General features: G+C 37.5%; 1 protein-coding gene across 5 annotated transcripts in view; it reads right to left on the bottom strand.

Annotated features, from left to right (window-relative positions):
- Nucleotides 1-16,256, bottom strand: part of CDIN1 (CDAN1 interacting nuclease 1) — a 162,556-nt gene that overhangs the window by 61,891 nt on the left and 84,409 nt on the right. For 4 of the 5 annotated variants that reach the window (XM_048486647.1, XM_048486645.1, XM_048486649.1 and 1 more), the window contains one exon: nucleotides 11,007-11,112. The exons of the other annotated variant lie outside the window; for it this stretch is intronic. In XM_048486647.1, the coding sequence (XP_048342604.1) occupies nucleotides 11,007-11,112 (106 nt within the window). The remainder of the gene's footprint in view (nucleotides 1-11,006; nucleotides 11,113-16,256) is intronic. 5 annotated transcript variants of the gene reach the window in all.

The following is a 16,256-nucleotide window of genomic DNA, read 5'->3' on the forward strand; positions in this document are numbered from 1 at the left end:
ATCTGTCAGTGCCCAGCAGCTGCAAGGCTCTGGGACACCTGGCCATAGTGCCCAGCTCCGCATCAGTGCTCCCAAGCTACATCAAATGGTGAGAACTTTTGTAGGGGTGGAGCTGACCTTAATTGGCTTCCATTGCCAATTCAGCCCCTCAGAGATACACCAAGATTTTTGTGACCTGACTGGGCTGTTAGTGGCCCTATGGGGGCAGAAAGGGAGGTCAAAGTTTTGCAAACAAACAAACAAACAAACAAACAAACAAACAAACAAACAAAGGAAATTATACTAAAATAACAGAACATTAACAGGTGCTGGAGGATCATACTTTGGAATACTGCCTTATACATTCATATGTGAAATATTACCAAGTTCCAAGACCATATCTAACTTATGAATATTAAACTAATCACTATAATAGGTTTATAAGCACTTTACTATCCAGTTTAAACTTGTTTCATATTCATTGCATACATAAACCCTCACAATTGGTTATAGCTGAAAATACATTTCTTAGAAAATATTAAATATAAATAACCTGGAAAGCTTAACAATAGGAAATAAAAATTACAACTAAAATACTCACTAGTGAGGGAAATTCAAACTGAAACACACGATGGGCAATTAAGGATTATTTTGACAATTCTAAGTGGTCAAGTTTTTAAAGTATGATACTGAAACCTTAGCCTATCCATATAGGAGTGATAAATGAGGCATTTTGTGTCATTACAGTCTCATAAATCACTTTCTTTAACTGCTGATGGCTTTTATCAGATCTAACCTTTTCAAGCTTCTACTAGAGTGCTAACATTTTCAACTTTGACATATGTGCAGTTTACAAATTCTGCAGCTGATTAACTCTGGACAGAAACTCACTGTCATCATTGTCTTTATTCAAGTAGGGTTAGAGCTTCAAGTCTCCAGAACTCACAAGCACACTTACTGCACAACCAGAGAGAAAACAAAACTGAGCACCTGAAGCTTATGGACACATGCTGTGGAATTCAAAATGATTTTTTAATCTACTTAGTGTTAGCAAATATTCAGCTTCATCCTGTGATTACAAACAAACCTGAGCAGGTTAGAATACTACAAAAGCATAAACTTAAGATTCAAATTCTATAAATTTAACATTAAATCTGGAATTTAATTATCAGATATGTTTATATTTTAAAAAAGATATTAGAAATAATACTGAATGTCTTATTCAGCAGTGAGTTTTAAGATGTAGGCAGTATTATTATCTGTTACTGTAGGTCTTTTTTAGAGCACTACTAAATTCCTACCAATTTTGCTGTATATATTTGAAGATGGGGATCTGGGAAACAGAGTACTGAAAAGGTTCTACAGTATTCATATGTGCCACTATTTAGGAGTATACATAACAAACTAAATGTCGAGTTGTGTTGAACAAAGCACTGCAGGAAGAAAAAATATAAACTAAACCAGATGGAGGCAACTATAGTATTATCATCTACAGATAATGTTGATTACTAGTATATACGTACACATACAGCTCTCTCTGTCTTGTGTATATAGACAGTAAAGCAAATATCAATGAGGTATGGTGTCATGCTCAAGTGTATTGTTTTTTATCTGTTCAATACATTTGTTTAAAACCACAAGTCATCGCAAATCAGTATTCACAAGTGAATTTTAAAAATTCACAAAGTGAATAAATATACATAGACATCTGATCAATTAACTAACATACTAGAATAGGGAAACCTCTAAATATATACATAATATATTCATGATAATAAAGTCAAATTCACCTCCAAGATACTAGAACAGACTTGTTTAGCTCTAATTTGCTCAGCTGAAAGAGAAAAAAAGAGTCACATATTTGTCCAAATGACAGGACTAGCTATAACGGGCTAAATTTTAACTGCCCCCTTAGTTACAAACACAGTCTTTATCTATGGGGATTTTTTTTCTGCCATCCAGTTATGCTGATGGCATTGTCGGAAAAGCTAACTGAGTAAAGACTTCCTCAATGCACAACGTCAGCACAAGAACATATACAAAAGACACCTGGTTCTTATAAAAATCAGTGTACGAACACTGAATTGAGTGCCAACACAGCTCTATATGTCCAAATGATTTAAAGAATTCCAAAAAATGCAAAAGTCAAACAGATGTTTTTGGCACCCTTTGTCTCTCATTTCCATATGTAAACAACAGCGTATGTAGAAGAACTCAGAAATCCTAATCCCCCCTCCCCCCTTTATTCTGAACTTGTTCTATTAAATACTGATGATACAGACCTTATTTCTACAACTCCTCTGGAGACTTGGAACCTTTTGTCAACAGAAACGTTTTAAAGTAATAATGTATTAATTTTAGGGATCTAGGCATTAAACATGTGTAGCAGTTTATGTGTAGCAGACTTAAGCAAATTCTAACCAAAGCATTCAATGAAGAAGCTTTAGAAGCTTTAGAAGATGTAATTGAAACAGACACTTAAGTTTTAGGAGATACTGTCCAGTAATATTAGTTACATTGAAAAATTCTTGATGTTGGTTGTATGACCAATGGAAATCTAGTATTTCATATAGTATTAGTTTTGATAAGAACTAACTACACATCAGACCTAAATAATGGAACCTGAAGAGACAGGCTCAGACCATACCAATAGGAATGTACACCAAGATATTCCTACGGCAGATTGCCTGTTCCTGATAAACGACAAACCTCAGAAAAACAGAGTGTGACAACATTTTTTCATCCTCATAGCTACCACAATCTTGTGATATTGACTGTGCTGCTGACCCACAATAATAAAAAAATTGTATTTTAGTAATCACATCATATATCTTAGAAGCAACATAGGTTACACTTCCAAAATTCAAAGGTAAATCCAGAAATGCTTATGCTTATTCATGACAGAGGATTAAGTCTTGACTCTATATTTTAGACCAGTGTTGAATGATGTAATGTTGACAAAAAAAGCCCACACAGAAAACGACACATTCACATATAACATACAAAAGAACATTAAAATTAGTGTGAATTGTAACAATATTCAGAATTGATCTTTTGCTTCCTACACTAGTCATAATAATCTTGGCAGCAATGATAATCTCTACAGTCTGAAAATATGGAAAGGAACCACAACAGTTTTGCTAGCATTCCAGGCTTCATTTCTGTCAGTAAAGGCTGTTTTAGCCTTTGAGGGAGCATGCATTGAGGCCAGGCCTGGCAGCAACTGTGGGCGACTTGCTACCACAGAACTTGCATGACTGACCCATGTATAGCTGCTTGCTACTGTTGAACAGTAGCCATCCCACCAAAGCCAGTGAACAGAGATTCATACTAGGATCTGAGAGACCCAGGTTCAAATCTCTACTCTGCTGTGAAAGGTCATGGCCATGGCCAGAACAAACACACAGCACAGAAACAAACAAAATGTCAGGGGAAAAGAGTAGAAACTGTATGGTTTTACCACAGAGCTATTGTTTGTCACTGCTGGCAAGAACTTCCAGGATTTTCTCCTGCCCACACTTGGAGCAGTGGTGGGCAATGGGACATGGGTATACACATACATACACATGGTACTGCTAAGTCCCCGCATACACATGGGACCCATTATTTATTTATTTAAAACATTGATTAGCTTCCTTTCCACCCTACAGGAACTCCAGGCAGTTTACGTTACAAATTGCAATAAAACACAATAAAATAGACAAAACTACTAATTTAAAATCATAATTTAAAACTGCTGGTAGGCAGAAGAACTGAAAATAATCAAACATCATCATAAATAAAATTGACTTTAGCTGCCTTCTAAAAGTTGAAAGTGAGGGGGCCAAGCACATCTCCCTGAGGAGGTTGTTACATCACTATTATGCTGACACTGAAAAGGCCCTCACTTGTGTCCCCAACAAACTTTGTTGGTTGATGGAACAATCAATACAACCTCTCCCTGGAATCCTAATACCCAGGCAGGAACTTCTGGGAAGAGACAGTTTTTCACTTTTTCCCATCTCCTACAACTTTATTATTGGTCCTTTGGTGTGGGGGTGGGGTGGGGTGTAGAAGTTTGATCCCAAAAGTGGATGGGAGAATGAGCTAAGGAGGGATCCTTCCATGATTCTTGTGGGTCTCTACTTGTTAAAGCATAAAACCATTTCTGCTTTCTGGTTTGAGCCAACCTCATCATAAGCAAATTCTCTGTCAGCCACATACACAGAGGAAAAACAACTGTGAACAGCAGGCTAACAGATCATATGATACGTATATGCAAATCTCAAAAACCCAGGAGATAAGCACAGCTTCTTGAAGGACATGAAAAGCAGTTACCACTACACAGAAGAAAGGATATACCTGTACCTTCAAGGGAAGAACGATATTATATAATTTCTCTGATGCATTTCTTCAACTGTTAATGTTTTATAGCATGGGCATTGTTCCCGTTTCATTTTATATACTTTATATGAACTTTGTATTAAATGCTAAATGTATAGGTTGTTCAGTGAACACTGTAAGCAGTGTGAAATGCTAAAGGAAGGGTTATCTGGGAAACAAAACAAGGATCTAAATTTCAGATTTTATATATATATGTCGCTTCAGATCTTGGAGAGTATCCACAGAAACAGAAAATGATTTTGTTCAAACCCCAATCCCCCTTAAATGGTTGACTTCTTTTTCCCATTGTCTGACCATCTCAATGGCCCATTCTACACACGAACGGCGGTACACCGGCATGCTTGATACCAGTATACCCCCCAGGGCCATTTGCACGCTGTCCTGTGAATGGCGCTGGTGCACCAGTGGTCCAAGGGGCCGCCTTCGCATGGGTCCCGCCGCTTCAGGGTCCCTCTTACCTTTTCTTGGCTGCCGTCGCTCTGCAGAGGCCAGGGGACAGGCCCCTATGGCCATGGCGACACCTCTGCTATTCACCAGCTGAAGGCAAGTTATCTGCTACTGAAGGATAGATGTGTGTAATTTATGACTAGATAAATGCATACTTTTCCCTCCATGGCAAGTAGATGTTCAAGCACTGCATCATAACATCTACCATTAATATACCATACTGTATACATAACTGTAAGCACTTATCAAATATACAATATGGGTAAATTCTAGGCAGAAATTGCATTCTCCAATCAGGAACTGCAATGCTCAAAAGTTGAAAGATCATTTAGAATATTTGCAGGCTATGTCTATCAGTTGTAAATAATGAAATCCAGAAATAGATACAAAATCACTTCAACTACAGTTTATGAACTTGCCACTATTTCAGTCTCTTATTTTCCTGCCTTGTAGATAGTCTTCTGTCCTTTTTTAAAATGCAACTTGATTTTACATTTGCTATTCTCTTGTAACAGTTTCAAAAGATTTAATTCTGCAGATTTTCATTTGTTAATTTAGTGCAGACGTTTGTATCATGGCATTCTTCCAACACCTGGCCCCTTTTTTGAAAAATTTACTGGATGTCTAATATATTTAATATTCAGTAGAATGTGAGAATAATTTTTATGCAACTCTGATAGTTAGAAAGATAGATAACTCAATTATTAGATCATTTATCAAAATATTCAGATGTATAAGAGGCTACTAAAAAGATTGATGACTGAGAAAGTCCACTGATTCTGCAGCCATCATATCCATGCATTTGGCTAGACAACATTTTTCGCTGCCTTCACAAGCAAGCTTCATTACCCATCACTCCACTGAAAAGAGTTTATTATGAGGTTGCCATCTTGGGAAGACTATTATTTAGATGATAAATGTTGGAGGGGAGTGTGTCTGGCCTTTTTTTAAAGATGAGCTTTGTGACAGATAAAACAAACAGCATCTACATTTCTAATTAACTTAAATTTGGCAGATACAAATACAGGTCACTAATGGTATGGTATGCCATTTGAGTATCTTCTATCTGAATTTTACTGTTAATTTGTAAAATGTAAATTAACTAATTAGAAGAAAAGAAGCATCATTTATGACAAATCATTTTAGTTGATTCTTTCCTTATTGACATTTATGAGCAACAAAACTTTTTGATTCTAATTTACAACTAAAGGATAATTATCCTGATAATTTAACCAATCTTAAATTTAAGAAAAATTAAATTGTGTTAGGAAAATGTACATAAGAAAAATATTAACATAATAGCAAAATAACTATGCTTCCTTTTTTATTTAACAATAATAATTTAAGTGGGTTTCACAGTAGTTGCATTTGGAATAGCCAGATTCTGTGTATCGCAATAAAATATGTTAAATATGGTATCTACCATCTTGAAGAAAATTCCTCTATCATAATGTTTGACTGATATCTACACTTAACATGATTGCATTTTGTCAATTAATTTTTCCTCAATCAAGATTTTTAAGTTGGTTAAGAAAGCACTCATACAATTACACAAAAATAAAAAGAAATGAAACTAATCCTGAGTTTCATCAATACCTTTTTAAATAAAAAAAAAATGTTTCAGTACTCTACAGAAAATTCTTTTTTACTAATCTTATGCAAATAGATACCCAGCAATAAGATGTACATTCAAAATGTCAGATGTAAATGTCAATTAAAAATTACAAGGAGTTCTGAAAGGTAAGGTCTGTGGGGGATGACATTTTTTGACATAGTGGAGTGTCTGTGACCAGGCCTTTGGCAAACATAGCAGAATCTATGCTGTCAGCTCTTATCGTATGTAAGCCTAGATGCTTGTCTAATCTGAATGAGAAATACCAAGGAAATTGGAGCTGAAGCCTTGCGGTAATGTAGATGGAAGCTGAATGATCTGTCTGTATTATGGGATTGCTTCCTATGATGTGACAATATTTGAAAGAGTAGAGAAAAATATAAGGATATACAATTCCACCAATGTAGATATGATATACTGTTTACTTGCAGAAAAAGTAATAGGCTCAAACACATTTATTAATTATAATCTATATTTTGTTTGCCACTGAAATATTCCACCTGGAAAAAATGTCCCTACATTAAAATTTACCACCTAAATATAATTTTAATCACATATTGTGTAGATTTATTCTGTGTTGTATTACTACAACAGTAGAGTCTGAATTAGAAAAAACAGTGCTAGCAAACACTTAATATCACAATTTTTAAAAATGGAAGTGATTTTATGACAAATTATAAGAATAAGAAAACTACTTAATGGTACAAATATTCTTTAAAACTGCATAATCAGAAAGGATAAACTGTTAATGTATATTTTAGAGAGCATAATATCTAGTTTCAGACTATGAAAAGATACTACATGCAGATTAATGATATATACTTGGAGGTATATTTTACTATGATGAATGGGGTTTACTTCCAAGAAAGTATGCATAATATTGCAGCCTTATTTAAACACCGCATCCATTAAATCACTATTTAAATATGAATGCACACATGGCCTGCACAATTTAAAAAAAATTCTCACACTTAAGCACTAAACCAATAGTGTACTTTCCACTTACTGCAGTCATTTAAGGTAACAAATGTAGTTTCAAGAAAAAATACAATTCATTTCTGGGAGCAGTTTTATAGTGTCCCCAGAATTTTTTTTCTTTCCCAGTTATAGTCTCAATGAAAAAAAAATGACAGAAATTTGTAAGCCTCAGTTCATTCAAGCCCATTTTCTTAAACTACTTAACTAATGCTAGGAGAAGTATGGGGATTGAAAGAGACTGTGGAATTTGTGAAATTCCATGAGAATTGGATAGCTTAACCAATCCCAAATTCCAAGTGTTGCAGTAAGGTCAAAACCTTTCAGTATTGTACTACTATGTCAAAATATGTCAACAAACCATCACATTGCAGGAAGAAGAATGATCTTTCAGTTCTTTGTGTTTTGACTGCCAAGGCTGCTTTGGATACTGGATATGCATGAACAGTTTTCCTAGATGGTTGACAAATGCAGCTCTCAAGGTTTCCACTAACTCTGTTAAGTCACCATGTTATAGTTCACCAATAAAACTTTTTATATCCCTAAACTGCTAGAGAATATTGACATTGTTTTTAAGGAAGAATGTCTTTCTTCCCTAAAACTAACACATAACTTTACTTCAACAAATCAACTGATAATATCATTTCCAATACAATCACAGAAAGTTAACAGCTGTGTGTTCTTTGTTTCTTTCCTCATTTTTGTAAATTTATGGTAAACGTTACAACGAACTTCTAAAATTTGTCAACTTATACTAGTCTGGTATGGAATTTTAATAAACATAGTTTAGTTACTGAATTTTTGTTAACTTTATGAGATGATTTTATTTTTGTCATTTAAAATATTTATACTTTGCTTTTCTGCATGCTCCCCAATGCAAAATGCACCATAATAAAAAACAAGCACATGTAACACAAAAAAGAACGGCATCAATTGCTAAAAAGTCTACAGCCGCAATCACAATAGTCAACTCTCATACAAGCCTGTCTTAAGATGAGTTTTCTCATGACTATGAAAGTGAAGGCCATCTGTACCTCACAGAAAGGACACTCCAAAATCTCAAAAATCCTGACATTTTCTATCTAAATCCAGGGACCACCAATCAGCCATATCTTTGTACATGCCCAATTTTGGGATCTGGTTCAGCAGGCATTCATGGCTCCTCAGCATGAACCAAACAGATCTGATCACCATGTTTGAACATTGTAAGTTCAAAAGTCAAGAATATTTCTGGTGAAATTTGCAGCATCCCTAGTTATAATCCCTTCGCCTGTGTTTTACAAAAGAAACTTGTAGTGCAATCCTCAAAGGGCTTAAACTGGAATCTGCAAAGGATTCTGTGTTGCTATGCTAACTGAAAGGAAATTCACCTGGAAAATTTGGAGTATTCTGTTACCTGAGAACTCTAATCCCCCTTTGAGTATATGTAGTATATACAGAATACTAAAGACATTATTACAACTAAATGGAGAAGACTTCAGTAGATGGAAGGTTTGTAACTCATACTTAAAGGATGTCTAAGAAATGCTGATCTCATTGTGTAGAATGATCATTATTCTAATATTGGTGTCAAAGAAGAAATTTTGTTAGTACCTTCTTCAAATGCAGTGAATTTACTTCTAATAACAGAGTCAACATTTCTCCTGAGACCCGGTAAAAATACAATCTAGATTTGTTGCAATCAGATTTGAAAAAAATTGGAAAAATTAATGGACTGCATCATCACCTATTGTAAGTCATTACTGACAACAGTTATTAACTAATAATTGATTTGTCTCTTCTTGATACTGTGTACTTTTGGTGTACCACATAAGTATGCAAGTGCAAAGTTTTGGCTAGTATTCAGTAATTCGTATAAATTGAAAACAAAATAAAGTATATCAGTCAGTTTATCATGTCCTTTAAATAGTTCGCGTATATACATAACAGATTGGCTAAACTCAGCTTGGATACCTTACGTGCCTTCCAAATTTTACAAGTATGACACATTTCTGTTCTCAGTAGGGGGACACAGACTAATCCTCATAAGACTACTTGAATTCCTTTAATATGAAATGACAGGCTTTTTCATCATCAAATCATGAGGGATATATTTGATTAGAATGTTAGATATTCTTCAGTGAGAGGTTTAAGAAGGAATGTTGTGCTATTGGAACACCTGACTGGGAATACTTTTCCTATCTGCCTGTTAGATGTTTATAAATGTATACAGAGGAAAAGTCCAATGTAGATTATGATTGAGATGAAGAAGTCTCATACATATCATCTTAGAAGTAGATGTCATTCAGTGTAGCCAACAGTCCCATTCAGTATAAGGCAGCTTCATGAGTTCAGAAAAGGATGCTTCACTGACGTCCTATTTCTTATGAGGGCCACTCCGTAAGAGACAGAATGGCATATGTACCAATGATTTACAAATATAAACAGGAGCTCCACTAAGCCCTGGTGGATACCATGGATTAACTAAGACCATATATTAACTAAGACATTCTGCATGCCTGTCTTTGGCCTTACTATTTATGTAAAATATGTATTTTGTATGTATCTGTAAGAAGTGAGTCTGAACTTGCTTAGTCTTAAAGGTGCCACTTGATTTCCATTTTACTTTGTCACAACAGACTAACATGAACAAAAGTCATTTAATTTGAACACATCACTTTCTTGAAGTACTTCTAAGAGAAAATAATTGAAAGCAAGCAACTACTCCTGTACCCTAAATATTCAAAAGGAAATTTATTCAGAAAGATACCCAAGTCAGATTATAAAAACGTATTTAGAACCATTTAGACCATTGGGTCATAGGGCCTATGTAGTTCTGTCCTCAAGACACTAGCACCCAAGTGGAGCATTCTAGAACAAAGAAGGTCCAGGAAATGGCAGATGGATTCACAAATCTCCTGTCATCTTTATCCTGAAAAGGGTATAGTCCTGAGAATCCTGAGGTCTATATCTTCAATACTTCAACTGAAGTGCTGTATTCATATGATTTCCACAATTTGGGAGGTCCTCAGAAAATGACTTAATATGTCATTCAAATGTTAAATTGCCCCATATGTCCCATATGTTGCTGGTGGTCCCAGACCCCTCAATGATGCGGCTGGCCTCCACTCGGGCCAGGGCCTGTACAGCCCTGGCCCCTTTCTGGTGGAACGCTCTTCCTCCAGCTGTCCGGGCCCTGCGGGATCTCGGTGAGTTCCGCAGGGCCTGTAAGACCGAGCTGTTCCACCAGGCTTTTGGGGAGGCTGGCCGCTGACTGCCCCCTCCCCCTTCATAACACCAGTGGACCCTGCCATCCGCCCCTCTTAAGGGGGTTTAGGCTGTGGGATGCCATCTATTGTGTTTTTGTAATTAGAACGCTGAGTTTTAATGGGGTTTAGTTTTAATATATACAGAGCCATAATTTAATTATTCCTGGTTGTTTGTCGATTCTATTTTATGCTCTGTCTGTATATTGTGTTCATCATCCTGAGCCCTTCGGGGGAGGGTGGTATACAGACATAATATTTATTAATTAATAATAATAATATAATAATGATGATGATGATGATGATGATGATGATGATAATAATAATAATAATAATAATAAAATTACTACTGAAAAAAAGAATACCTGTTCCAGTAGCTCCAGAACTGGTCATGAAGGTAGGCTCGGTGGCTGCTTTCATCACCAAATGAGGCTTTGCTTTCAATCCAATGAATGATATGTCCTTCTACAGCTACATGGGAAAAGTTGCTATTTTAAAATAAATCCATGATCTGTCAATTTTTAAAAATAATTTAAAAGTTCTTATCTTATTCATCACCCTACAGCAGAGTACTTTGATTTAAACTATATAGTTACTGCATGTCTTTCAAGCATTTAAAGAATGTTTGCCTCTTTAAGAGCATTTGTATCTTTAAAGAATATTCATTGATGCATAGGTTTACAGTGTCTGTGAAAAAATTGCTCTGATTTTCTACCTTTCCACAAAGTACAAAAATGGGGGCAAAGTACAGACCATGAAGCTTATATGAGAAAGAGAGCACTGGGGAAGGGAACATGCCTCCCCTAATATCTTGTTCCCATTGTATTGTTTCCAACAGTAATGGTGCCAAAATTAACAGCACCATAAGACTCCACGCAAATATATTTTCCTGCAGCTCAACTTTGTGAAATCCTACTTGACATTAATTTTGTTTCGTATCAGTATCAAACTGTTGATAAATGTTTATCTGCTACAGGTCATAGGGCTCCCCCCAAAAAACACAAATGGTAGAGTCTAACCAGTTTTTTGATAGAATACCTATCTATAAACTTGGGATCCTGAGCTCCTTCCCACTCATCTCCATCTCCATCTCCATCTCCATCTCCATCTCCATCTCCATCTCCATCATCATCATCATCATCATCATCATCATCATCATCATCATCATCATCATCATCATCATCATCATCATCATCATCCATTTATAATCAATAACAGTATTCAAGGAAAAAGCTTTCTAGCTACCACCACTTAGGACTGATTTGCTGATCTTGACTTAGCTCCAGTAAAAAGTTACAGAATAACACTGTTAATGGTGTTAATGGTTAATGCTTCTGACCTCTCTCCACCCAGACTTAGATACTGCTAGAGGTACTCCATCGTCCCAAGTGCCAGCACACACCTCTCCAGAGGGAAACAGTGGTTTTGGGCTATAGCTGAATATCCAAAAATACCTGGTTACAACTCTGTACTGTTCAGCTTGGGGGGTGGGTGGGGGTGGGGGGTGGAAGTATTTCTTGACTACAAGAAACTGATATATCTTGGGTGCTTTGTGGTTTCCGGGCTGTATGGCCGTGTTCTAGCAGCATTCTCTCCTGACGTTTCGCCTGCATCTGTGGCTGGCATCTTCAGAGGATCTGAAGATGATCCTCTGAAGATGCCAGCCACAGATGCAGGCGAAACGTCAGGAGAGAATGCTGCTAGAACACGGCCATACAGCCCGGAAACCACACAGCACCCAAGTGATTCCGGCCGTGAAAGCCTTCGACAATACAAATGATATATCGTTCATACTGAGATAGGGTTGCCAACGGTCCTGGAGAAAATGTCCCTTTAACAGAGGCTTAATATATGGAAATGGCAGCTGAAGCTTTTTATAACATGGATGTAAATAATACCACCCAGAAAATAACATCCCATTATACTACTATTAAATAAGACATTTTCCCCAGACTGCTGGTAACCTTATACTAAACCAGTACTGTATACTCTGATACAGCTTTAACAACTCAGGTACCGTGTTTCCCCGAAAATAAGACAGGGTCTTATATTAATTTTTGCTCCAAAAGATCCATTAGGGCTTATTTTCAGGGGATGCCTTATTTTTTCCCATGATTTTGCGCCCCCCAAGTGACCAGATCAGCTGCATTGGGGAATCTGTAACTAGGGCTTCTTTTTGGAATAGGACTTATATTTCAAAATCCTGAAAAATCATGATAGGCCTTATTTTCGGGGTAGGTCTTATTTTCGGGGAAACAGGGGTACATAACTTTTCTGGGATCCTTTAATGAAAGATGCTGGGCTTTCTACATGAAAAGTGTGAGATACAGGCCATTCCACATTCTTCATTCAATCTTAGGTCTGTGATGATTTCTTTGTGGGTCTGATGGTACTAACATATTCCCTATTTAATATTTACATCAGTTAACTGAAGTTCAGAACTTCAAAGATGAATTGCTGAAGTAGTTTATAATTGATATATTATTGATTCATATCACTGATTAGAGATCAGTACAATAATAGTGTTTATATGTTTAGTTTATTTGGAGTGGGGTCAATGCTTTACTGTTTCAGTTTTAAAATTTGTATAATTGTGTTGTGCACTATTTTGTGTGTTCTATAGAAAAGCAGTCAATACATATTTTTAAAGAATATACTTGGTAGGAAGTAGAAAAAGTGAAGCCAGGAAAGGCTAAAATAACAGCTCTGAATTGTAGTGATGGAATATTTAAATTTACAGTTACTTCCTTGTATTTTATTTATAGTGTTAAGGAAAAGCAGCTTGAGGTCTTACCATAAAATCTTTGTTTGTTCTGGAATAAATTACAGTGTAACATTAAGCAGAGTTACATTTTTCTAAGTCAACTGAAACCAATGTGCTAAGAAGGACATTAATTCAGTTTAGGACTGCATTCGGGCAACCCAATTCAGAGGCTGGAGGACCTCTCTCTGGAGCCAGCACACCCCTGTGCCGGTGGGAATGTCTACCCCACCAGTGCAAGGGGCAAATGCACAGGCGGGGGGAGGTTAGTTACCCCAAGGGCTGGGCACCTCCACAGCACCTGACCAGAAGCCTTACCTAGGCCTGCCAGCATAAAAAGCTACACCACCATGGCCAGGGGTTTTTAAGGGGCAGACCAGAGGTGGTGGAAGTGGAGCCAACTTAGTCGGCTTCCACTGCCTGCCCATACCCTATTCGCCAACATAGTTAGTGTCAGAGATATGCCATGATTTTTGTGGCATATCTCTCTTAGTCCCTATGAGGGATTCTTGGATTCTTTTTTTTTTCCTTTTGCAGTTTTGGGCTTCCTGTGCTGTGGGAAAGCCCTTTGGAGAGGGTGGTATAGTGCCATAGCAGCACTGTCCCCACCTGCCAGTCAACTCTGAATTGGGCTTCTAGAAACATATTAAAGTTGCTTTATGCCACTGCTCATTCTTGCAGTCTTGACTGACACTCAGCTTTGCACCACAGTCAACAGAAACAGAACTGGAAGCTGTGGATTGTATACACTTGGCAGAACACATAAAAATAAATACTAGCAAGTATAAAAGTCCTTGCAGAATTTTTTTCCTGCTGTGACTTCGCTATAGATTTCTTTATCACTCATATTGGGATTCAGAGAAATTCTAGCAGAAATCCAGTCACAAGCCTTTCCTGTATAGGTTCTCTCTTTCTACTGGCAAAGAGGATGACCATTATTACCTGAGTTGGTTTTTGACACCTCCATTAAACTTTTTTTGTGAAAATTAATCTAAGTATTTGTTTAATTTGCAAGTGGTGGCCTCATTGGCCTATCATGTTGACATAGAACCCACAGGTGAATTCCTAGATGACATCAACGAATGCACTACCATCCCCACAGAGAGGTAAGCAATTAGTATTGTGGAACTTATGGACAGCATACTTTGGAAAACAAATGACAGAAATCTCAACCTGGATTAATTATTTGCTCAAACTGGCCATCAAAATACAATGAAGTCTGAGAGCAATAAGAATTTCATCTATCAGACACTAATATTCCTGATCATACACTCTGTGAATTATATACTTCATACTCACATACCTGGCTACAAGAAAATTCAAGTAGTATGAGAAAGCAAAATCATCATACTAAGAACCTGAACTCTACAATGTGTCAAGTCAAAGGTGTCAATGCTCAGTCATTCTGTTAATGCAGGCCCTAAATGAACTTATTTAACTTACTGAAAAAGACCATTCTTTTTCTCTCTGTATTAAAAGAGAAAACCAATTAATAGCCAATAGTGTGTGGACTGCTAGTAAGCGTGCCACAGATGAGTGTTTTTGACCTAACTATCATTTATTGGATGCATCTTTTGTTCTCATGGTGCAAGTGATTAGCTGCACCATGATAGTTAATGCACATCCATGGGTTTTGATTGCTATATAGCTCCATGTCCCTAGAATACTCCCCACCTCTCTAAAGGGACTGGGTCCTGTTAGCAGTCCCTGAGCAGAAGACAGAGGTGGCAAGGGCCCCAGTGATCTCTTTCTCATGGACACTTCAAGCAGATGTTTAGCCAAAGCAAAGCAAGGGCTGCCATCACCTTGAACAGGGCATAGGGATACAACAACAACAGTCTGTCCAGTGACAGGTGTCATCTGCTCACCAGAGGACATGCCTCCGTCCAGTCCAGGGTGGGCTCAGGTGCAGGTTCATGCAGCACCATCCTCAGATCTCCCAACAGCCTCCTCAAAGGAGCAGAAGTGGTCTGGGACTGGAATGACCATCATTTCACTCTGGGTGCTGTTATTCCACTTCCAGAGCAATCTATCTGTGTCCAGAGACCATAATTTGAAATCCATTCTGCATTCACTGTAACTTTCTAGTAAAGTAATGTCATGCAATGGAACCCATGCAAGTAATTTGAAATTTCTGGCTGCCAGTGTCTCCCATTGTTCCTAGCGGACAAATGGCCAGTCGTGCTAGTACATATTTTCTTAATGTCCTCCTGGCTGTTTCCATTGTTCCTTGTAACATCAGCAGGTGCTGCCACAGACACAGCCACATGCTCCAGACATGTGCCCCAAGATAAAGCATCCCTCCTTTAAGACAGGACTGCTTCCCCTCTGTCAGCTGCTTCCACTCAATTTGCATTCTAGGTGCTCAGCCAGAGCTCTGATTCTCCTGCCACAGCATCCAGGACCTGACTCAACTGCCTGCTTTCCCTACCAGTGCCCTCCCAACCCTCCTGCAAAGACATCATGTCTGCCCACTGCATTAGCTCCTTCCTGACATTGAATCTAGGGACTCCAACAATCTTCTGCCTTCTCAGGTATTCCTTCTCAGATGTCTCCACCTGCAGCTGACAGAGCAGACACACAATTCTTAACACTATCCACTGATTATTAATTGCCCACCTTTCTCCCACGTGGTTTACATCATTCTCTGCTTCTCTATTTTCTGATTACAACAACTCTGTGACATATGTTAAATGCAATTGACCCACGAATACCCAGCTAGCTTCCATAACATGAGTGGGAATTCAAATCTGGTTTCCCAGATCCAAGTCTCACACTCTAACCACCATACTAAACTGGCTCATTCACCTAGACCAAAACAGAAGCCTGCACCTTGGTTGCTCTGACAGGAGGT

This window comes from Sphaerodactylus townsendi, linkage group LG02 (genome assembly GCF_021028975.2).
Source record: "Sphaerodactylus townsendi isolate TG3544 linkage group LG02, MPM_Stown_v2.3, whole genome shotgun sequence".
Classification (NCBI taxonomy): Eukaryota; Metazoa; Chordata; class Lepidosauria; order Squamata; family Sphaerodactylidae; genus Sphaerodactylus; species Sphaerodactylus townsendi.